At 39.4% G+C, this 24,824-nt stretch overlaps 1 protein-coding gene and 1 gene segment (V, D, J or C); one reads left to right on the top strand and one right to left on the bottom strand.

Annotated features, from left to right (window-relative positions):
- Positions 1-20,375, top strand: part of si:ch73-267c23.10 (serine incorporator 1) — a 25,804-nt gene extending 5,429 nt beyond the window's left edge. The window contains exons 2-10 of the mRNA XM_050036938.1: positions 3,246-3,407; positions 4,650-4,843; positions 6,881-6,960; positions 7,078-7,215; positions 9,008-9,177; positions 10,270-10,360; positions 11,393-11,594; positions 15,640-15,867; positions 18,545-20,375. Of these exons, the coding sequence (XP_049892895.1) occupies positions 3,246-3,407; positions 4,650-4,843; positions 6,881-6,960; positions 7,078-7,215; positions 9,008-9,177; positions 10,270-10,360; positions 11,393-11,594; positions 15,640-15,867; positions 18,545-18,680 (1,401 nt within the window). The 3' untranslated portion in view covers positions 18,681-20,375. The remainder of the gene's footprint in view (positions 1-3,245; positions 3,408-4,649; positions 4,844-6,880; positions 6,961-7,077; positions 7,216-9,007; positions 9,178-10,269; positions 10,361-11,392; positions 11,595-15,639; positions 15,868-18,544) is intronic.
- The window catches only part of LOC126385356 (tyrosine-protein phosphatase non-receptor type substrate 1-like), a 15,902-nt gene continuing 9,791 nt past the window's right edge, over positions 18,714-24,824 (bottom strand). The window contains 1 exon segment of the C gene segment in view: positions 18,714-23,503. Coding sequence covers positions 23,157-23,503 — 347 coding nt within the window.

Below are 24,824 nucleotides of genomic sequence, written 5' to 3'. Positions count from 1 at the left end.
CTGAACAAGACTTCTTTCAGGCAACCAAAATTTTACAATTAACTTTCATGAAATGAAAACACCTTCATGAAGTAGCTCCAGCTATGGCTACGCCTATTGACCCTTTTACTGTTAGTAAACAGTATGACGATTTCTGGTGGGCGGGGCTTAGCTGGAGGCAAAACAATTCTCCACAGACATTAGCTAGCACTAGCTAGCAAGATCTGTTGGCTTGTTTTAGACAGTGGAGGAAGGTGATACGATTGGCGCATTCAGTGACACGCATTACGAGTACCAGAGCACACTCTGGCACAAACTGGACTGTTCGTAAATTCGGAGCGCTGTTGGAACCATTTGGTTATCCAGAGCACTGCACTCTTGGAGTGGCAGAGCTCACTCTGGGCACTCTGTCTGGGGAGATGGAGCAGCAGAGCGCTGAGCGGAGTGAATATGTGATTAACGCAACCATTTGTTAATTCATATAGAAATATAACGCTCCATTTTTTTGACCAGCAGGGCACTCATTTTAGTGTAGAGCATCAGATTTAATTCACAAATGCACCTTGTCAGGTCATTCACTCTTCACGACTGGTATGCTCTCACTCAGTGGAAGGATGATTTAACAGGATTGCTGAAGGTGGGATGGCCAGCTTTGTGGTTGATAACTATGCCAATCTTACAAAGTTTGTTTTGCTATGGAAGCTAACGTACATTATTCATCCCTACATTTTTGATTATCGCCTCCGTCCAATCCTTTCGTCTTACCGCATTTAACCATAGTTGTCTTTGTTTTTGTTGATGGGCAGTGGCGGCTGGTATGCAATTAAATTTAAGTTTTAAGCCTCCTATTGTGGCTCCCAATAACACAACAGGACGACATTTTAAGACTCCTTTGTGGGGAGTCGTGTTTTTCCCCCAGGTATTAAAACAACATCATTTTGACGTTGGCCCCAAAAGGGTCTATACTTTGTGGTAACGCTATGGTTACATTACCTAACTAACATCACTGTGGTAGTGATTTGTCAATGGACGGCACCCACCTGTTATTCAAAGCAGCCACCCTCTAATTATACATAACTTTAAGCCTTCATAAAATGTAAACGAGTGAGTAACATAAAAAATCTACCCCCATAGACTTGTCACAAATAGAGAAATTGCTAGAGGGACCAAAACTGATTTTTGTACCAGGCAGTAATCATGTTTATTTCTGCTGTAAAGTTGGCCATTTTTTGGCCAAGTTTTTGGCACTTCAGCATTGGCTTCATTCTTTAGCCACTGATGTTGCTGCTTGTCCAAAACCCAAATGTTCTTGATGAACTATCACAGAAGGCAAGGAAAACCATCAAATGTTCACACCTGAAAATCTGAAATCAGTGAATTTTGGAGGTTCTGTGAAAAAATGTAAATCTCATTGCACATATATTTTCTGTGGATAGTGTGTCTGCAGAGTGTGTCTTTCAGAAATACCCCGTTCTCGAAAGTTCGTCAAACATCATTTTCTTTTTAACTGCCCTGTTTTCAGATGCTTTTGCATCCAAACACAATTTATGAGTATCATAAATAAATATGAATTAAGTGTTCATACCAGAACACACGTGTGTAAATACTGGTCCTATTTCATTATTATTATTGTTTTTTTAACTGTTTTGTATCCTTTATTTGCTGCAATCACAATCCACGACCATAAAAAATATTGAATGGATACTGTACTATACAATACTAACTGCACATGGAAATAAAAAAGTATGTTGTGAGTTTTTTAATATCCTGTAAAAGTTTAGTCTTTTCATGGCATACAGAATTTCAGTGTTTAATGCCAGTAAAACAGAAAACTCAAGAGAACATCTTGTCCATAAATATAGAGAGTGCATTTCCTCCTACCCATCCCCAGTCTGATCATGATTTCATTCTGTAACCATGACTCCTACAGCTGACATGCAAGGAAAGTCTTAACTGTTCCTTTTCCAACAGCAGATCTGATTTTCGGCGTTCTGTGGGAACTTACCCCATCAATGAATAACTCTCTTTTGTATTCCATGGTCGAGCTCTGCAAACAAACCATGTACTGTTGCTAGATTAGTTCAAGAGCAAAATGGGAGAAAGACCAAATAGGTTTTACAATTTGTTTTCTCTCATGTTGAATCTGATTTACCATACTTACAAGCAGAGAAAAGCCATTAGCCTCAGCTTCCTGCTAATTAACACTAGGACATGGGAAGGCTTTTTATGCCCTGATTTGCTGCTTTTCACACCCCCAGCATTCTTAGCTTATTCTATTCTCATACTGAGAAAGTACACTACCAAAACTGAGTTTACAAGTAAAAAAAAAAGCCTATACTTGGCAAAGAAAAGAAACGTGCTCGCTGCTGAAAGTTTGCAATTGAAACATTTCAAATAGTTTAAATGGTGAAACAGCTGAAGTTGTAGTTGATGTTGCATTAAAAGTACCAGAAGTAGTTGAATAGCAGTACTAAAAGGAGCTGATATCAGTTGTGTGCAGGTGATAATTTTAGCTAATGGACCTGTCAGTTCAAATAAGTCCTGAAAGGAGCTAGTACCAGTTCAAGTAAGAGACAGTGTCAGCTGAAGGGAGAATAATAGGAATAGAACAAGAAGCTTGTTGTTGATGTTGTTGTTTAAATGTGAGGACCTGAACACTGAAAGGGTTTAACGTGTCTGTCAAAGTGTAACTACAGAAAGGAGTTGAAATGTCAGTTGATGTGTGGTGAAAGCAGTTAAATTTTCATTTCAAGAGTGAAAGATGAAAGCCTTTAAAGATGGGGATGTGCATGATGAGTCGACTAGTCGATTTAACGTTGCTTCCATTGCTAGCTAGCACAAAGCATCCAGGTTTTACATTATGTAGCTTCTTTGCAGCAACATCTATAGCCTATTTGAAGCATTGTCAACTGTCATGTCTACATACTGTTATCATGTCTAGATAGACATGGATGTCAACTGTAACTGCAACTTGACTAGTTCTCGAAGGCATACAACTGCAATTGTAATTCTAGTCTTACCTTCAGATGAGTCAGCTAGTATAACTTTAAACTTCCCTTTAAATGTCAGGGGAATTAGCTCTTAGAAACATCACTAGTTGAAGAGTTGCTTAATTATATCATACAGTACACCTGTATGGAAGCATCTGCATTTGATTATGTTTCTGTCCATTTCTGCAAGTTTTTTTTCCTGAATTTGTCAGCTGTTTATAGATGTTCCTGCTTTTACAGATAAATACCTAAATGCATGAATTTGTTGGTCCCCAGGTGCCATGCTTGTGCAGCAGTGCAACCTGTCTGATGTGCAGCTGCTGTCCGAGCATCAGGAACTCCACAGTGACCAGGATTATCTACGCCTTCATCTTGCTGCTGGGTACCATTGTTGCCTGCATCATGCTGTCGCCAGGTGTGGATCAGCAGCTAAAAAGGGTATGAGTAAGCTGTGGAAATATAGTGAATGTATATACAGAGCGAACATTTCTATTCACAGTTAAGCTCAAATCATATGTGTGATAAATGCATTTGTTTGATGAGGTCTGCTGATAGTAGCATAGTAGCTAATGTTAGCTAACGCTATATGCGCAGGTTTAATTCTGCTGTAGCTGCCTGCTTAACAGCCAATGGAAATAATGAGGCTGTAATAATGTAGTAATGCCACTGAACCTAATACTGTCTTTACTTTATGCTTACTAGGGCTGTTTAATATGAATATTTGACGTTCCGCTTTTTGTTCCATATAAAGTTTTAAAGTTTGAATGGACTTAGCAGGACGTTCAGTGTGACAGCGGCATTCATGTAAAATTGTAAACAAGCTAACTGCGCTTACACTATTTGACTTGAAACAATCTCAGTTGACAGGGGTCTCCAACTGATGATTCAAATCTCTGACTTTCAAGGGGCAGCCCCAAAACTGCAGCTTAACCTAATTCACTCAAATAACCATATTCATACATAAAAACCTACCTCTGCACAGGACTACATATATACTCCTTATCTTTGTACTTACCTGCAATGTTTGAGTAAGAAAAAGATGATTTGCCCAAAATCAGTCTTACATTTGGTGAAAAATCACCTTAAAAAATCTTTAAAAGCACTACATGTAAGTCTCTGTTAACTGTAGACACAGTTTGCATGACTTGGTTGTGTTTGTGGTGGTGTGACAAATTGCCCTTGTTCTATCTCAAAGCTGCAACCATTTCCTGATGGTTTTTCCATTTAGCTTTGTTCTGACCACATGACCAACATGGCCTCTTTATTTTTTGTTTATCAGCTTCTGCACCTGTGCCCTCAATCACAGATTCTCCAACAACTGAGTCATTTTTCTGATATTATTATTATTATAATTATTATTATTATTATTGTTATATTTTGAGGTGAACTGTTTATTGGCCTAACTCTATTCTCATTGAAGTCAGACAAAGAACACAGGCACACCCTGACTGGCGGTGCTCGATTGTTACTTATAAAATGTGTTTCAGTAGTATAAATTCAGGTACCAGGTACCAGACTTGACTTATATAAAGTCAGTTTGAGGTTCACAATGTTGTTTTTTAAATACTGGGTTAATTACCTAGCACTACTTATCATCATATGGAGTTCAGCCCCTGCTCATTTGACCCAGTTTATAAATGCTTTGTTAAGTTAACAAATATGCCACTTCCTTTGCTGTAGATCCCAGGTTTCTGTGAAGATGGGGCTGGCTCTTCTATCCCCGGCCTGCAGGCTGATGTCAACTGTGAAATGTTTGTGGGCTACAAGGCAGTGTACCGCATCTGCTTTGGCATGAGTATGTGGTTCCTGGTGTTTGCCATTCTTATGATTAACATCAAGAACAGCAGGGACCCCCGTGCTGCTATTCACAGTGGGTAAGTACTGCAATAACACTGTCAACACATGCACTCCATAACCGACATGTCGCAGTGGAGTGTGGGTTTTGACCACACCCGTTTAATGTTTCTTTCTAACTATCATTTATGTGGGGAACGGGAATGCTTATTTTTTTGTTTGTTTTTCAAAAATCACAGACTTTTTTTTTTTTTACTGTTGATTGAAACAAAAAGAACTTTGGCTTCCTTTGTCCTCTCCACATGTGCACTGTAATGTCAGAGGTGTTTGTCCCTCATACAGTGCCTATTACAAACAAGAACAAGAGCTAATGAGTAGATGGGGTGTAACAATACATGTATTCGTATTAAATTGTTCAGTACGTGGCTTTCCGTTTGGTACGCATTGCAAACCGAACAATACATTGAACTATCCTAATACATTTGGAAAATAAATTATACAGCTTAAACAGTGTTTAATATAATATTCTCGGTGCCAATGCGCTCAACAAGGCAGTCCACATGACGGAACAGGCAACGTGCTGTCTGCATTTTACTCAAGTGAGACATGCTGGGACATTAAGCCAAGCTAGCTCATTGCAACACAGCCAGTAACGCCATTACCAGACTAGAAACACAAGATCCTGTTAGCCTACAGGTCTAGGGTTTGGAGCCACTTCAGTTTCATTGTGAATTATGAGGGTGATGACGAGAGAGAATGGTGGATAAAAATACACTAAGGCCAAGAACTAGCCACCATACAGCTACAGACTCTCTTTAGCAGCTAACCCAGTAGCATAGTAACATACACAACCCCTGAGCGGAAGCAGGAGCTGCTGCGTAACAACAGACTGTCATTGCAGCTAAGCCAGAACCACACACAGTCTAAAGTTGCACAACACAAAACCAACGAAACCACAATCTGGAAATCCATCTCTAAAAAAAAAAAAAACATCTTTTTTTTTTTGTCTTCCTTTACCTCCGGAGGCACAGCCCGGAGTTTTTCGACTAACGGAAGTGCAGGGGCCTCGGCGATCGCTCACGCCCTTCACTTCCAGCGGTGCCCCCAGGGAATCGCTGTGTTGTTTACAAATACTTGCTATTACATGCTAATGTTATTAGCAAAAGCCTTTTCCCCTACTCATATGAAGCCAGGGACAATAGCAACATTTAATAAAGTAACATTAAAAATTGGGCTCCATTAATACTCACAAGGTTCACCGTCAAAACAATTGTTACATACTAAAACTTGTTTTCCCCACAAATCAACATGCTAACACTTAAAAAACTATTTTGTGGAGGCTTTATTGCCACTACAGCTACAGTGTCTATTCAACACAGGAGTATAAACCAGGTTGGGTCCAGGAAGTTGATTCACCCATATTTTGCTTGGCCCGAACAGTGTTTGCTTAAAAAAATTCTGGCCTTGTTGAGGACTAGGCTTGTGCCAATTTCCAGTTTAACCGGTTCGGTCCGGTTTAAGAGCTCCACCCGGTGTAATTCACGTCAACCGGATAAAACAGGAGGCCTATTGAGGACCCCTGCTTTATGGCATCAGTGCTCAAGATTATCCACAAATACCAGTCTGATTGTCTGTAGAAAATATAATATCAATAATACATTTTGGTAACATTAGGAATACCTCACTGGCATTTTTCACACTTTCACTCTCACAATAAAAAAAGCAACTGTTATTGTCATTAAAACACATTGATTTATCAGTCAGTTTAAATGATACTAAACATGTTTCATCACCAAAAATTATGAACCTAGCTATGCTAAAGAACAGACAAGAAAGCTAGATGGCTTTACATTGTGGGTGTCATCCATTCTTGGAGTTCCTGTATGGGATATGAAGCACACCATAACCACATCCTTCCTCTGCTGATCACTGAGTAGCTCAGTCTTTTGTCCCACGTTAAACCTTGTGGTGTGTAATTCTGTTCAGATGACCCTCTTGCTTTGCTTTGGACATTGTTTGACTTTGAGGCTCACTGGATAGATATGGTCTTGATATAACTGTAAAATGTGTTTTTATTACACTCCAGTGTTTAATCAAATATTAACTTCTGTTTTCAGATTTTGGTTCTTTAAGTTTGCTGCTTTGGTGGCAGTAACAACTGGTGCCTTTTATATTCCAGATGGGCCTTTTACCTACAGTAAGAACTTTATCTATTTAAAATTTGGTATCTCAGATCACGACATCCACTATACACAGAGTTGTGATAAGATATGATAGATGAGTAATTAAATGAACTGCGTGTGTGTTGTTACAGCGTGGTTTGTCGTGGGCTCTGGTGGAGCTTTCTTTTTCATTCTGATCCAGCTGGTGCTGCTGGTGGACTTCGCACACTCCTGGAACGAGGCCTGGGTGGGAAACATGGAGACTGGCAACTCAAGGGGCTGGTATGCAGGTCGGTGACTCAAGCTGTGGCACAATTATATGCTGTATACAGCTACTGACTGTGTTTTGAGCGTGTACCATGTAGCGTTGGAGTCATCACTCAAAAGAAGGGATGTATTTCACATTACTTGTTTCTTTTTATAAAAGAATAATGCACCACTTAATTATGCCCTGCCCTGTAGAAAGAAGGTCATTACATTACTCCTTCAGTGTATCCTCATACAACAGTTTGTATGATATCCTACAAATCAGTGCCCCACAGATGACACTGCATCCTTAATGTAAAGTTATTGAGGTTAGGTTTATCAAAAGAAACATGGTGAGGACGTACCTTAAAATGACCTAAGTTCACGCAAAGCTCACACGGTTCCAAACACTGGTCTCCTGGAATAAAGTCCTATGTTTTGTGACCCATCCACCACCTCAACCATCCTCCTAACAAGAGGCCTCTTTCTTCTTTACTCCTCTGTGCAAATTACTTGCTCATCTTTGCGTGGGATATGTACAAATTGTGGCGCATCCTACTTTTTGTAGGAAAATGTATGAATGTTCATGAAACCAGCCTGACTAATTTTGCATTACCCAACTGGTGGGTCCCAGTCCAAAAGTGGGTCACGGATCCATTCTGAATGGACTGCAAGTGACTCACAAATGTGTCAAGTTTGTAAAAAACACACTTTAATTTTAAGTACAGTGAATTTCCAGCGCAGAGCTTTTATTTTGAAGTGCTGTTTCCTGCTGTAGAGTGAGTAAACAGACAGCTACTTGACAGAGATGGCAATCTAGCTCGATAACATGGCCAAACACAAGTATGATGCTGAATGTATTAAATTATGTGGACCTTGAACTAATGACAAAGGAGAAATCTGGACCCCATTGCTGAACCAGTTGGGAATCACTGCCCTACAAGATCAGCTGAGACACATTGTCATGTAATTGTAAGTTGACAGTAATAATGTTAACCTTTCATTTGCCCACATATTAGAATAAAACAAGGATCAGGAGAATCAAGACGGCAGTGCAGCAGGCTGTAACTACCTCAAAATGAAACTATGTTAATATATAAAAGAGGTTGTCCTTCATGACATTGCAAAGAACAAATATTAATTGCCTCAAAATAATATATCAATAGGCCGAAAAAAAATAATATAACAGACTGGCCTTCCTAACACCATTAGATGATGACAGACATAAAAGCATTTGCTTTGTCTGTTGATCTGTATTTCCTTCATAATCGAAAATATTTCTCCACTGCTGATTTATTCCTGAGTAAATAACATCATCCTTATCATCTCCCTTTTGGCTTGTCAACTGCTGGCTGCTGTTTGACAGTGAAACAGAATTTAAAAATAAAGGTGTAACCTAAAGATGATATGGATCTATGTTCGATATATCAGTCCAGATAGATGGATTGTTACACCGCTACTGGATACTGTGGAAAATGAGCATTGAACCTGTTGCAAACATTCAGAATCGATATGTATCAATAAATCAATATTTTTGACAACATTATGAGGTACCATTAGTAACATACATTTTCATACATGTATAGCATATCCATCACATGCAGACTAGAATTGGTTGATTTTTGAATGTGGTGTTGATAGACACCACACTCCCACAATGCAAAACACAATGAAAAACTGCTCACAGCTGAAATAAATAATCAAAACTGGGGTGTGGGGACGTAAGACTTCAAATGTAAAATATATTGATTCCTTATGATTCCTTATATACTTCTTTACAAATGTTTTGGGCTATTTTTGTATCAGGTATTTACCTTTTCTCCCTTTTGTTTTTAGCTTTGCTGACAGTCACAATCCTCAACTACACCCTGTCATTTATTGCTGTCGTGCTGTCCTTCGTCTTCTACACCAAGCCTGATGGATGCTTCATCAACAAGTTCTTCATCAGCTTCAACATGTTGCTCTGCATTGTGGCCTCTATTGTCTCCGTGCTGCCTAAAGTACAGGTACGGGACAGAAAATTGTACCTGTCGGGGAGCTGGTGGCTTAGTGGTAGAGCAGGCGCCCCATGTACAAGGCTGTTGCCACAGTGGACCGGGTTCAACTCCAGCCTCTGGCACTTTTTCTGCATGTCACTCCCTCTCTCTCTCCCCCCCTCACGCTTGTCTGTCCTATCCATTAAAGGCTAAAAAGCCCCAGAAAATATCTTTGAAAAAAAAAAGAAAAAAAAAAGAAAATCATATACAGATACAAATAATGGAAATAATATCATGAACACCTGTACAGTGTTGTATTCCTTAGTATACATGTAGGGAACACATTACAGTACAAAAGTAATGATACAGAACATATGTTGTCAAAAAAGAGAGTTTAGATTACACCTTCATCGCTCTCACACACTGTTTACAGTTTGTGATTGCTCTTAATATCTTTTTTATTACATGAATCAGAGACACAACATCACATTCTTTTTCAAGGTCTAAGTGGGGGAAATTGTATTGTATGGAAATAAAATGTGACCTTACCTTCAGGTCATGTTCAGAATGACTTCCTGCTGTCGCTTCCTGCTTGAAAAAATTTAGCCATCTCATTTATTCGGTCATCTAGCAGCACAGTGGGAGTGCCAATGCAGGATGTGCTGGCAAAAAGAAAATGCAGGATTGTTCAAAGTTGGACCAGGCTCAACTTTAGCCGAGCATCATCAGACAAGGCGCTGCAGTGGCTAATCACATGCAGTTTCCTCCGTAGAGTGGCTGGGCTCAGCCTTAGTGAGATAGGGTGAGGAGCTCAGACATCCGTAGGGAGATCGGAGTAGAGCTGCTGTTCCTTCATGTTGAAAGGGGTCAGTTGGGGTAGTTCAGGCATCTGATCAGGACCCCTCCTGTTAGAGGTTTTTTGGGTAGGTCCAAGTGATAGGAGGCCCCAGGGCAGACCCAGAACACACTGGAGGCATTATATACAAAATAACTTCAATATATCCACTTACTGGCTTTATTCCATACTTTTTTCCATACTTAGGGTTTTCATTAGTTAACAGAGTTTGCTCTGTTATCATGGAATAACATGCTATAAACTTTTGTATCTGTATGTGTCCCCAGGAGTCTCAGACACGTTCAGGTCTTCTACAGTCCTCCATCATCACCCTGTACACCATGTTTCTGACCTGGTCTGCTATGACCAATGAGCCTGGTGAGAATGTTTATTAGTTGTCTGAAATAATGCTGCAGCTTTGAATTAGCAAAAATAACAGCCATCCATGAGCTCCAAGCAAGTAGCAGGACAATGTTTTTGTCTCTGCCATCATTGTGCATTGTGGTAATCATTTTAAAGAATTACCATCCTGTTTATGTCATGATGAGTGAGTGATGATGAGTGATTGCTTTTGTTAGTTATGCTTTTGGTTGTTCTGTGAAAAAAATGCATGATGTATGCTATGCTTGTTGGAGCGCAACAATTTGTAGTTAATAGATTCATCCACAGAATGTGCATCACGCACAAAGCATTGCTATTGATTTGGAATGGTTTAAGTATTATTTTCAAGCTACTTTCATGAATTTCATGTCATGTGCTTTCACGTCATTTTTTCACAAGAACGTGTATTTAAGGCATGTGAAGCCCGGAACAAGTCTGCACGAGGTCTCATATTTTCTATCAGTCAGTGGGTCTCATTCATGAAACTAATTTGTGTGTAAACTGTTCGCAGAAGAAAATGTACCTGTATTTCGGCATTTATCAATATGATAGGGGCTGTGATCTTTTCGTAGGTACTAAGGTACTAACAAAATCTTACTGCTTCTGACTGCTTGTAGTGCTTGTGTCAATAAGGAATGCACATAAATATTGCTTGTCATTATTAGAAATTACAATTTTAATTTGTATTGTGCTCTGTAATGTTCACAATAGGCAGCCATATCAAACCATTTTTTGGTTAAATTCTTGGATGATTCAACAGAGAACACGGACTTAACGGTATCCGTTACCTCCTTTCAGGCCAGAATTGATTAGCATTCATGAACATACACATGCCTACGATCAAATCAGAGTTTCCTGGGGTGTTTATGAATCAGGTGTAGGTTTTTAGTACCAAGGTTTTATATGTGCAAATCTACTCACAGATTTACCAACATTTCATGAATGAGACCAAATCTCTGTAACCATTTGTACTTACAAACTGAGCTGTACATTCAAACATTGTGCTTTTTCTTTGTCTCCTCCCCTCAGACCGAGAATGTAACCCCAGCCTACTGAGTATCATCCAGCAGATCGCAGCCCCAACACTGGCCCCTGTGGAGATGGAAAACCAGACAGCAGTGGTAATCATCGGCCCAGAGGAACCTGTCCTGACATCCCCGTACCTGCAGTGGTGGGATGCGCAAAGTATAGTGGGGCTTGCTATATTTGTCCTGTGCATCCTTTACTCAAGGTATGTTCACTGGGTAAGAGTAGAAACAATGAACCTGATTCACAAGATTTTTCTTGGGAAATTTGTTCTTGGGAAAAGTCCTTAAAAAAGTCAGATTCATGATGTGTTCTTATAATAATGAAATCCCATTATCCTCGTAAGTTGACAGTGTTTGTCAGCTGATCCTAATTAGCATTACGCCTGCAAATCCCCATAAAAGGGCATGAGACTGCAGGGCTGTGTGCACAAAGGGAGACTGAAGAAGAAAACAAAGTTGAGAAAGTCTAAGAAGGTGGAGGACCAGACTCCAGACATAGGCTAAAAAACTTGAAGTGGAGGTGCTTCTGCAGAGAGTGAACGCCAATCATGCTGTCATACCAAGTAGCGTCAGGAATGGATAGAAAACAACACAAGCAGATGAATGGGATGCTAAAAGTAAGCGTACAGTGGCACAACTGTAGTGACTGAGGACAGAGACGAGCACCATCAGGTGTGTACATGTAAAGTGGAGCATTTGGGAAACAATCCGTGAATTTACACACAGTTAATTGGAGTTACAGTTATAGCTCGACTAGGCCATTTAATTGGACTACAGTCCTTGTCACAGTATACAAGCATGGGAGGGGAATCCATTTACTGACCGAAGTATGTCCAACTCCGCAACAGCAGGTGTTGATATGCCTCCTTTTAGCTTGTTAATATTGGACCTTTTTCCAGTTGAACTATTACATCACAAACCAAACAATCGACAAACAAGTTAGCTATGGTTGGCTAGCGGACAACTGACAAAATGACATCATCTCCTCAGTTCACATGTTTATTGTTGCTTTGTGTGATCAGCTTCCGCCAGAAACAACAATGGCGTACTAATGTTTTGCTAACTTCTTGTTAGCACTGTTATCAAATGTCGACTGTACTTAACAGTTAAACTTAGTATTGCTGCACCACTTCACGGACAAACAAAGGGCTCCTGCTAGACCCAGTGTTATTTGGTCCTCCTAAAGGTCCTCGGTTTAAAGTCCATCAGAAACGACAGTTTTGGATCAGACCCAATTGAACCAAGAGGTGGTGGGAAGATTTCAAGAGTGGGATTGTTTTCTTTTAGGAGTCGAAGGAAAACATCAGCATGTCCATAGCATCACATGTATCTCCTTAATCCTTCAATATCAAATATCAAAGGGGAATCTATGGTAATGAGATCTCCCATTGGTGTTTTAAAAAAGGTAACATAGCCTGTATACTTTTCTATCTCTGTGAAAAGGGGAGACTGCTAAAGACTGCCATAGACATCAAATGCTGCTGAATTCGTGGAGGATATTTGTAAAACGTAGGTAGTATGAACAGAATTCTTTTTAAACAGACGGGGTAATATATATAATATAGTCTCTATTAAGACATGGTGTAATTACAAATACTTTTTTTATTTAATGATCTCTGTTGAATAAATGGTAAGCCATACTTTTAAAGTAGCCTACAAAATATTTAGATACACAGGCCTATAGTGGCATGCAAAAGTTTGGGCACCCCTGGTCAAAATTTATTTTACTGTTAATAGTTAAGTGAGTAGAATATGAAGTGAACTCCAAATTCATGAAGTTAAAGATGAAACATGCTTTTCAACGTTTATGTAAGGTTGCAGTATTGTTCTTTGTTTTGTACAGTTTTAGAGTGAAAAAGGAAAGGAGCACCATGCAAAAATTTGGCCACCCCAAGACATTTGTGCTCTAGACAACTTTTACCAGGGTCTCAGACCTTAATTAGCTTGTTATGGCTCTGGCCTGTTCACAGTCATTGTTAGGAAAGGTCAGGTGTTGCAAATTTCAAAGCTTTATTAATACTCTGACTCCTGAAACCTTGTCCCAACAATCAGCAGCCATAGGCTCCTTTTAACAGCTGCCTAGCACTCTGAAAACTAAAATAACTGATGCCCACAAAGCAGGAGAAGGCTATAAGATGATAGCAAAGTGTTTTCAGGTAGCTGTTTCCTCAGTTCATGATGTAATTAAGAAATGTCAGTTAACAGGAACCGTGGAGGTTAAGTTAACGTCTGGAAAACCAAGAAAACTTTCAGAAAGAGCTGCTTGTAGGATTGTTAGAAAGGCAAATCAAAACCCCTGCCTGACTGCAAAGGACCTGCAGAAATATTCTGGAGTGGTGGTGCACTGTTCTACTGTGCAGCGACACCTGTACAAATGTGACCTTCATGGGAGAGTCATCATAAAAAACCTATCCTGCATCCTCAACACAAAATTCAGAGTCATAAGTTTGCAAAGGAAAATCTAAACAAGCTGATGCTTTTTGGAAACAAGTCCTGTGGACTGATGAAGTTCAAATAGAACTTTTAGGACTTCATAAAAAGAACACCTGTCCAACTGTTAAACACAGGGGTGGCTCGATCATGCTTTGAGCTTGTGTTGCAGCCAGTGGAGCCGGGAACATTTCACAGGTAGAGGAAAGAATAGATTCAGTTAAATTACAGCTAATTCTGGAAACAAACAACACACTATCTTTAAAAAAGCTGGAGATGACCTTGAAATCCACAATAGACTACCTCAAGAGGTGTAAGCTGAAGGTTCTGCTATGACCCTCACAGTCCCCCGACCTAAACATCATTAATAAAAATACATAAATAAAAAAATAATCTTGCTAAATAATCCTCCTTAAAATATTGAAAAAATGCTTAATCTTTAACTTTTTGCCTTTTAGAAATCAGGTCATCTTTTACTTGTTTAGCTTTTCACAGTAAACCAAATTTTGACCAGGGGTGCCCAAACTTTTGCATGCAGCTATACTTGCGCAGAAGCCAATCACATAGTTGTTACATTTATTTGCTTACATTTATTTACCATGCTGGTAATTTAAGTACTTAATTTATTTATCAATAAATAAATATATATATATATAATATCAACAAGGAAAAAATGGTGATTACTTTCATTACTGGCATTAAATCTCTATTGTGTTGGGTGGGAGATGTGATCATATCTCCAAAGATATTGACCAAATCCCTTGGAACAAAATTGTATGCTGCTGGCCACTTGTGTTGAATTTTGTTTTTTTGTCCTTGAACACATTTCATCTGTGTATGTGTTTTGTTCCTGCTCTCATAGAAGTTATCAGCAAGCTCTGTCCTTCAGCCGAAATAAGGCTGACTCTGTTATAATCGTATTATTCTGTTTTATCACTTTATTAAATAACATGAAAGACAACTCGATCGTTTCACTCTTTATTTGTTCACTTCTGCCACCACACCCTCCACAATTTAATCCATAGCGTTAAATAGGCTAATTTATACTCCTTTTATGCACAAAAATAGATTTGTCCATTTCAAATATTGTTGGTGCCCTCATACTGCCATGTGTCCTTTATGATGGCACTTTATGGCAGAGTCAGAAGATTCACACAAACGAGGTGATGGTGGAGGAGGTCCAATATTGTGCCTTTTTACGGAGGTAGCACGGGGGTGGTCTGTGCAGCCATTAAATACATCGAGACATATGGACCGAGAATTCTTTTCACTGTGTTACTTATTTTTTCCGTTCTGCCATTATATACATTTCTTTGTCATCTCCTACAGTCATATCTCTCTTGAATTACTCTATACTGCTTCCATGATCACCGTTGTTACTGCTCTGTTTCGTACGTATAAATACGGACGGAATGAATGCAGAGTATGGACAGAAGGCTCCATCTGTCTCCATTTCCATATCTTGCATTGAGCATAAATGAGCCCATAGGAGCTCTCCTAAGGGCTAACATGCTTTGTGAATAACTTTTATCTGTACCAGGATCTAGGCTTAACTTAAGGGTAAATTCATACTTCTCATAATTTTCTTAGAACACTGGGAGCAACTCTTTGTACTGGGAAGCTTTACAAATGCAGTCTCAGGTTATGAAGTAATTACCTATCAGTGTGAGACATGTATGTGCCTTTTCTGTGTTGTCTGTTTTTTCATATGATGTTGCGGTTTCCACTTCAGGGCCAATTTAATAAAAAAAAACACACACAGTTTGTCATATTTCTAAATGGACACACAGTATCCATTTATCTCTGTTCTGCCCTCAGCATTCGTTCGTCCAGCACCAGCCAGGTAAACAAGCTGACCATGGCCTCCAAAGACTCGGCCATCCTGGCTGAGGGCGGCAGCAGCCCTGACCTCTCAGAGGAGTCAACAGGACCCAGGCGGGTGGAGGACAATGAGCGAGACATGGTCCAGTACAGTTACTCCTTCTTCCACTTCATGCTCTTCCTGGCCTCGCTCTACATTATGATGACTCTCACTAACTGGTACAGGTCAGTCCTCCCCCCTTCCAACACAGTATTAAAACAGTTTGTATTAAAGGAAAATACCAAATAAGACAGTGTTGCTGCACCTGGCAACAAACACGACACTCAATGCTAAAACCCCATTTTAAATGGTTTCATTTTTGTTAACAACTACACCACTAAATATTTCAAACTTACGTAGCTGCTGCCATTTGCTGCTGCTAGACAGCTTTTTCATGCCTCTGCGCAGAAGATAGCAGTGGCCCAAGCCATTATGTTTTTGGGTTGTCTGTCTGTACGCATGTGCGTCCATTTGTTCCATTCTTGTGAATGTGATATCTCAAGAAAGCCTTGACAGAATTTCTTAAAATTTGGCACAAACGTCAACTTGGACTCAACGATGAACTAATTACATTTTGGTGGTCAGAGGTCAAGATCACTGAGATCAGGTCTGTCCCATTCTTATGAACACAGTATCCTGAGAACACCTTAAGGGAATTTCTTCAAATTTGGCACAAACATCCACTCGGACTCAAGGATAAACTAATTAGACAAAAGTGGTCAAAGGTCACTTTGAACCTGTCCCATTCTCGTGAATGTGATATCTCAAGAAAGCCTAGACAAAATTTCTTCAAATTTGGCACAAACGTCCACTTGGACTCAAGGATGAACTAATTAGAATTTGATGGCTAAAAGTCAAGGTTACTGTGACCTTGCATCTGTTTTATTCTCATGAAAGCAGAATCTCAAGAAGGCCTTGAGGGGAACTTCCGGTTGGGTATGATGGAGTAGACACACATTGAGTCTGGCTCCCGATTTTCTAGAATGCTGTTATTCCATTTTTATTTGTGGCCAAACAGGGATATTTATACCTCTGGCAACATATGACTGAAAGATGGCATCAAAGTCAGCCAAACACAAAAAAGAGACTGGCCTTTTCATTTCAGTGTTCCTGAAGTCATAGTACGCATAGCAAGCTTTTGATAGGGTGGAGTGGGGCTACCTGTTTTTTTAATTTTAGAGAAATTTGGTTTTGATTCAAAATATATCTCCTGGATTCAGCTGTTATATGCTTCCTCGTCTTTATCTGTACATACTAATGGCATCCGTTCACTGCCATTCCCTCTTTAATGCAGCAAACGCCAGGGTTGCCCTCTTTCCTCCCTGTTGTTTAATATAGCAAAAACTTTTCCCAGTCGTCCCCCTGAATCACAAATTGATCAATTTCTCATCCTTTGTTCAAAAACAGTTGATATCAATTATTTATGGAAAAATGGACTCCCTACACCCAGCTCCCACTACACGTCTTAAAGACTCCTGGGAACAAGACATGGGTGTTAACATTTCTGACAGCCAGTGGAGCAATATTCTTGGCCTGGTGCACTCCTCATCACTATATGCTAGACGGTGCAAGGTGCTCCACAGAGTACATTTCACCAATGCCAAATTGGCTAGAATATACCCCGATCGAAGTGATACGTGTAATAGATGTAAGAAATCTCTAGCTGACCACTTATACATGTTTTGGACATGTCCCAGGTTAACTGACTTTTGGTCTAAGGTGTTTGACACACTCGGACACAATTCTCGTACCTAATCCACTGATGGCCTTGTTCGGCCTCCCTCCAACTCAGAACACGCCAGCTACACTACGACATGTCCTGGAGTACCCTATCAGCCTTTACCAATTATTCCTGATGCTGAGAATGTTCCCTATGTGGAGCCCGCTGGAGGTGGAGAGAGGGTTTTTTCACTGTTCTTCCTCATGATCTTCTGTACCTTTTGCATTGTCTAATGTGTCCTTCTTCCATTTCACCTATTATTAATGATTATTATCTCTGTACTCCTACAATGTCACGGGGCTGGTGGGAAGGGGGTAGGGGGCGGTTCTTTTCCCGTTCTACAGTTTTCTGTTTGTTTGTTATTAGTCTGTTTGTTATTAGGTTTGTACTGCTGTATTGAACTGTTCATGTCTGCAGAGAAGCAAATAAAAAGATTAGGGAAATAAAGACAGCCTTGAGAGAATTTCTGAAAATTTGGCTCACAAGGACAAAGCAATTACCTGATTAGATTTTGGTGGTCGAAGATCACTGACCTCAAAAAACATGTTTTTGGCCACTCAATAGTCATACACCAATTCTGACAAAATTTCACACAACCATGTAATAGGATAAAATAATGAAGTGATAACATTTATGTCAAAACGTCAAAGGTCAACTTCACTGTGACATCATAATGTTCTGCAAAAACACTTTTCTGGCAATTACTCAACGTCATATCTCAGGAACAGAAGAGGAGACATTTGGTCAGAGACTAAATGGGTGACACTAATCTTGAAACTGTGCTGATTGTATAGATCTTCTGTGCTGACGGATTGAGGATGTGTATTAGGCATCCACATTTTAGAATATCTATATTTTTTGTAGCACCATTCATAATAAAAGCATTGTCTACGGTCATAGCTACATATGAGTCTGGATAGACATGGATGTGAAGTGCAACTTGACTGGTTCTCACAGCAATACTAGTTTGTTTTTACTTTCCTGTGAGGTTGTGGTGGATGTTATTTTACACATGTCCTCTAGTCCTCTAATGAGCTTTGTCTTCATTTCTGACACAATATTTTGTTGTCACTTAAAGATGTTTTTTCAACATTATGAGCAGATGAACGATATCTGAAAGACCTATTTTCTGTTCTTGACAGCCCTGATGCAGACTACACCATAACCAGCAAGTGGCCAGCAGTGTGGGTGAAGATCACCTCCAGCTGGGTGTGTTTAGCCCTGTACATCTGGACCCTGGTGGCTCCCTTGATCCTCACCAACCGAGACTTCAGCTAATCAGCAGCTCCATCTCTCTCCTCCACAAACCTCCTCTACAGAAATTCAGATTGTGTTGCCAACATCTTCCTTTCAAAATAATCTCGCATTTTATACTTTTAGCTGGAGTTAGTTTAATTATTTATTAAAATTAAAATCGGATCTGGTTCAGAGGTGCCATAACAGCTGTTTCAAGCACTGGTATTACTATTTACTGTAGTGATTTCATACCAGTCCTAGCAGCAGCTCATTCAGGATACATTCAAGAGACATCCAAGGACAATCCTACATTTTCTACCAAAGCACAAAAACACCATGAAGAAAAACATTCCATTTGTGTGTGTAAATTTATTATCAAACACAAGGTCCAAAATAAAACCAGCAGCATATTTTCATATTGTGTACTCTTAACAATCTAAATGTATCTCTGCTGTAACAACAACAAATAGTCAGATGTAGTCAAACACAGATTTTTTTTTTTCACTGCTTAAAAATATGAATGTATTACAATATTAATGTTGGTTTGTGAACTGCACACAGTAGTTTGCTGCTATGCCTTCTAATGCCTTAAGTGTCTAACATGTTTCAGATCCATTAATATATTGAATATATTAAGAGTATTATGAAATACATGAGTGCAGTGAACTACTGCCGACTAACATGACTTTAAGTCAAGTTAAGTTTCTGCCAAATATTTAAGATATTCAATGTAAGGGAGTTTTAGAGATGTGATGGTTTCAGGCTGTAAAATAAATCCATACAGTGACAGGATACAATCAACATTATGACTTATTAATTGTTTTTCTTTCACCATTGTATGACTCCAAATAGGATGGAATATCTTTAATGTTTATTATGATTTTATTTGTAAAGAATGCCATCTTTTTGTAATTAAAAAAAAGCTGTTTTATTAGAAATGTCAGGGAATGGATATTAAATGGTTAAATATGTTATATATATATGAAGAAAAAAAAACGATTTATATGATACAAACACTGACCAAATGCCTTGTAAACTAAAGTGATTTGCTGTAGTTGGTATAAGCAGGCTTAGTTTTCAATGCTTCTGTAGTTTCTTTTCACACTCATTTAAAGTCATGTATGTTCAGTTTGACTCCATTTTCACAGCAGAGACTCAGTGTGAAAAACTCAGATAAATAAGCAAATCCATCTTGCATCATGTTTATTAGAATATCACTGTATATTTTCAACACGTAAATATAATCATTGTTGCATGGTAAAAGGGTCATTATCAAAGTATCCTTTCAAATATTACTAATATAACTTCACATCAAAACAGAATGCAGTGGCTGATTTCTCATATTCAGATTGTACAAACAGCTGTGATACAAAGATCATAAGCATACAGAGAAATAAGTAATGCGTACATAAAACAGTCTGAAAAGATACTGTAGTTATATAATTAGGAGCAATTCAATAAACCACAAATAACTTAATTACTTTAATTACAAGTTTAACCAAAAACAACCCTGCATTGTTCAGTAATAAGCCTTTGAACACGACTAATATGAAATGTCTGTGTTCTGAAAATTCTCAAACAATACTTGGTTTTACACTTTTTTTTGAGTCGCCTGTAAATGTTGAATTTAGCAAGGCAGTTTGGTTGAAAGGCTCCAAGTCTGTACACTGAAAGTCTGTTGTGACTTCCATCAATTGTGCAAACAATGTAAAAGAATAAATTCAGGTTTACCATTGAGCTCTTGTCCTGATTCAATCAGATGTCTTCTTCCTACAATTCCATCCTGGCTTTATGAAGGCTGGAGTGTGCAACAAACAAATTCAAGAAAAAAAACAAAAACTTTTGCAACATGGTCCCAACCTGCCCTGACTGGATTAGCTTACTTTCTGTTGCTGCTGCTGCACAGGTTAGACCCAGCGCTGCCCATCCCAACTCATCAATTACTGTTACTTTCTCAGTAGACCCACTTGTCAAAATATGACACTCCGGGTATTCAATTCAATTCAATTTTATTTATAAAGCCCAATATCACAAATCACAATTTGCCTCAGAGGGCTTTACAGCATACAACATCCCTCTGTCCTTAGGACCCTCACAGCGGATAAGGAAAAACTCCCCAAAAAAACCTTTAACGGGGGAAAAAAATGGTAGAAACCTCAGGAAGAGCAACTGAGGAGGGATCCCTCTTCCAGGACGGACAGATGTGCAATAGATGTCATACAGAACAGATCAACATAATAAATTTACAGTATTCTATATGAGCTGTTTTAGTTTTGGACATTCAGGGAGTACCTTTGAGTACTTTGGAAAGTGCTCTATAAATAAAATGTATTATTATCATTATTATGATGTGTCAATTAAGGGTATTTTCACATATAGTCCTTTTAAAACAAACTGAACTCAGTTTTCTTAAAGTGCACTAAAAAGTGGACCACCAGAAAAGGGACTCAGTTCTTTTTGTGTTCACATTGTTAGTTCATTTGAAAGAACTGACTGTTCTCTTTCTGATCAGCTTCAGCTTTGATGGGGCCTCAGTCCTCTTTCTGTTCACACTATAGCCTATATATAATATACATTGATGTAGTTTTGTTTTTACTTTGATGTGGCACTGCAGTGCGGTTATGAAGCCCTCACTCTCAGATGAACTTAAAACTAGAGGAAAACCTTTGCATCTCTGTGCTGTAGGCTGTTGCGGTTTAATGTATCCTACATTCCACATCTAGAGATATGCAGTATCTCTCATGGACCAAACTACTCCTCATCCTGCGTCCTTGCAAGCGTTACAGGCCAACGTGGTTTTGTCTGTTCTTTCCATGCTATTAAACTTCCCAGTTTAATAGCATGTGATCTAGAGGGCTAAATAAAATGGCAAAGAGCAAAGCGAACCCAGAGCACTTTGTGTTCACAGTGCACAGGTTAAGGGGACCACACCGATCAGCAAACCAAACTCAAACCACCCCCTGAGGTGGTCTGAGTTCGGTTCGCTTCAGAGGGGTCTGAGCTCTCTTGGAGTGCTCACATATGCCCAAAAAAATGCTGAGTCACCGCTCTAAGTCCGCTTAGAGGGCTGAAAAGGACCAAGTGTCAAAACATCCCTACATGTACACTTGTAACATGCACTGTGTCCATCAGTCGGTAAAGCACTTTTTTTTCCTGTTCATTTCCTTAGGTTTACACAACAAAAGCACGTGGTTAGGTTTAGAAGAAAACATGGTTTGGCTTAAAATAAGTACAGTTGTTACTAACATCATGTAATGTTACATGACACAAGTTATGTAACATATGTCAGTAGCATAGCATGCTACACATGCTAGCACACTAAGGTGGTATGAAAATAGTTCCGCTGATTTTTGGTTTTACACGGAAAACAAACAGCAGGCTTCTGGGTGAAAGTCTTTCTCAGTCTTTATACTATGGTCACTGCTGGTGGCATTACAAACTGCCACTACCCAGTGTGTATCACACCATTGCAAAGGGTGCCTTTGTGCATCGCTGTCTGGCACCGAGATCACTGACAAAACAGTGGTATTTGACGAGCTGGGAATGAGAACAGGTTGAGTAATCTCCGTGTGGTGGGGAGTGAGGTGGAGGGACTGCAGAGTGATGTACACTAGTGATGTACGTCCCATGACGTATGTCATTGGATGTGACATTATGTCCATGCCTAAACTTAATGAAATAAACCTAAAAACAAAGTGTTTTACCTACATCGTAAGTGGATTTAGGAAAAGACTATATGCAAGTTATGAGCAGAATGGAAATATATTTTAAAAAGACACTGTGCATGTAAGAAGCATCAATTGGGACGCTGCCCGTGAACCTCCAAAACTGATGCAGGTTGCTACCTAGCGCGTCATTTTTTTGATGTTAAGGTCTACTCACAAAGCAGGGTTATATGACAAGTTTGGATGAGAACGGGTTGATCATACCATAGACTGTATAAAATAATGGACCCAGCTACTGTGACGTCACCCATTGATTTGTGGACTCCTGTTTTGATGCCTCGAGTTTGGCATTTGAGCCGTCACCATCCTAATTTTTTGGAGCCAGAAGTGACCATATTTGGACAAGAGGGAGGTGCTGTGGAGAAGCAAGGAGTGGATCTAGTGGCCTGCCCTTAATTATGTGTAACTTGAAGCCTTTATTAAATGGTAAACAAGTAGGGGTTTTTTTAAATGCTCTGTACAGTTGTCATGAATGTTAAGAGTAGCTGTGGAAGCCAGAGCAGTTTTTCTGGGCTGTAAACATGTTTATTTCTGTGGGGACTGACTCGCTTCTGGAGCCAGCCTCAAGTGTCCATTCAGAGAACTGCAATTTGTGGCACTTCCATGTTGGCTTGAGTTTTTAGCCCCGGTGGTTGCTGCTTGGATCATACCAATGAAAGGCAGTAACCACATACTGTTTTTAGAGGGCCCACCATCAGTCCCAATACCTGTTTTCTCTCTTCCGATCTGTATCCCAACTTTCACAAATCAAACTACTGTAGCTTGAAATGTAAGAGTTTACACAGTGAGGACATCAGCAGCCGTCTATCACATGTAGGTTGTGTGTTGCAGCAGGAAGTGTGAAGAGTCTCTCCTCAGGCTCCCTCTGGGCGCTGTGAACCACTTGGCACCTGAACTTGGAGCCCTGGTCCTTCTTGCTGGGGGTGAGTTTGAGGAAACTGAACATGGAGTAGAGGCCGTTGATGTTCAGGCTCGGGGGAGTGTTAAAGACACCGGACAGAACCGTCTCTCCATCTTTAGTCCAAGTCACTGACACGTCCTCAGGACAGAAGTCTTTGATACACAGGTGCAGTGTACACTCTTCATTCATCAGAGGACACAGTGGTTCACAGTCGATGAACATCACATTAGGAGGAGTTCCTGTTCAAACAGACACAGGATGAAACATGTTGTTACTGTTTTTGGAGCATTTTGACATTAGTTAACTGTCACATTAATTTTGACATTAGTGAGGAAGGAAAACAAGTGGTTGGATAAGGCTTATGAGAAATGTGCTTTTATTTTGATGTGATTAGAAGGGAGGGGAAGCTACATATCAGCTCTCAAATTTTAGGGGGAATGAATTTGCTCGCTCTGTTCATACAACACTTTGCAGAGGTTTATCATTTCAAACAATCCTGCAGTGTTCTTAGAAATCATCTAATATGTACTGTTCTGGTTTTAACTTCACAAGAGTGTTTTGCAGAAGCAAGCATGAGTAGGATTTTTGACAAAACATTTGTAATACATATAACAGGGGTGCAAACTCATAGAGGGAGGACTTTTTTAAATATAAGGGAAAAATCCACCCTAGAATTGACGTAATCATACTGCTACAAAAGTAATGTATGGGCAACCTCAGTGTAGGGCACAAGAGAGTGCAGAGCCAGATCCAAAATTGTATTAAAGTGCAATGTAGGCCTACCACATTGTAGCCTGTAAAAATGTGTGTGTGTTTTTGCTCAGCTTTTGCGACTGCTGTTTGGTCAGTTAAAGACAGGGCTTAGATATGAAGTTTATAAACTGATTTTACAACCACTACAACTAAAAGAAAAACTGTCACAGGGTCATTTTAATTCAGCCTCTGTTGTTTTCAGTGAGCTTGACATTATGCAACATAATTAGGCAAATTTTACCAAGCGTTCTGTTAAACTACATCGCAAGTAACATAGGTCCATTTAGCTAATTCTCAGCATTTTTCCAATTGTATAAGGGATCCACCAACTGTGAAACTCTGATACAAATGTTTTTTTAGTTGTTATTGTTTTTTTGGGGGTTTTTTTTGTTTTGCTTTGTTTTTTGCTGTTGTTTATTTGGTGGTCATTCATTCTCCCTTTTGTGCAAGGGAAACAAAGAAATCAGTATAACAAAATAACTAAACAGTTTGAAGTCATTCAGTCCTTCATTACACTACCTTTGAATGAGCACAAATTCAAATTCAAATTCATACTTAAATAGGTTATCTAAACACAGGAAACATTCAGTCCGTCCGTGAGGGGGAGAAATACAGAAAGGATAAGTTAGTGAGGAGGCAAGGGTGTGGCCACCTAGAAGGTGCTTGTGATTGGGAAATGCAAGTAGATTTAGGGGGAAAGCTTGTTGTTCCCCAGGAAATAGTTTGTACCAAGCAGAGGCCTGACTTAGTGTTGTGGTCAGTGAGTCAACGGATAGTTTATTTCATTGAGCTGACAGTTCCTTGGGA

This window comes from Epinephelus moara, chromosome 24, assembly GCF_006386435.1.
Source record: "Epinephelus moara isolate mb chromosome 24, YSFRI_EMoa_1.0, whole genome shotgun sequence".
Lineage (NCBI taxonomy): Eukaryota > Metazoa > Chordata > Actinopteri > Perciformes > Serranidae > Epinephelus > Epinephelus moara.
This window is presented reverse-complemented; position numbering and strand designations above follow the sequence as displayed.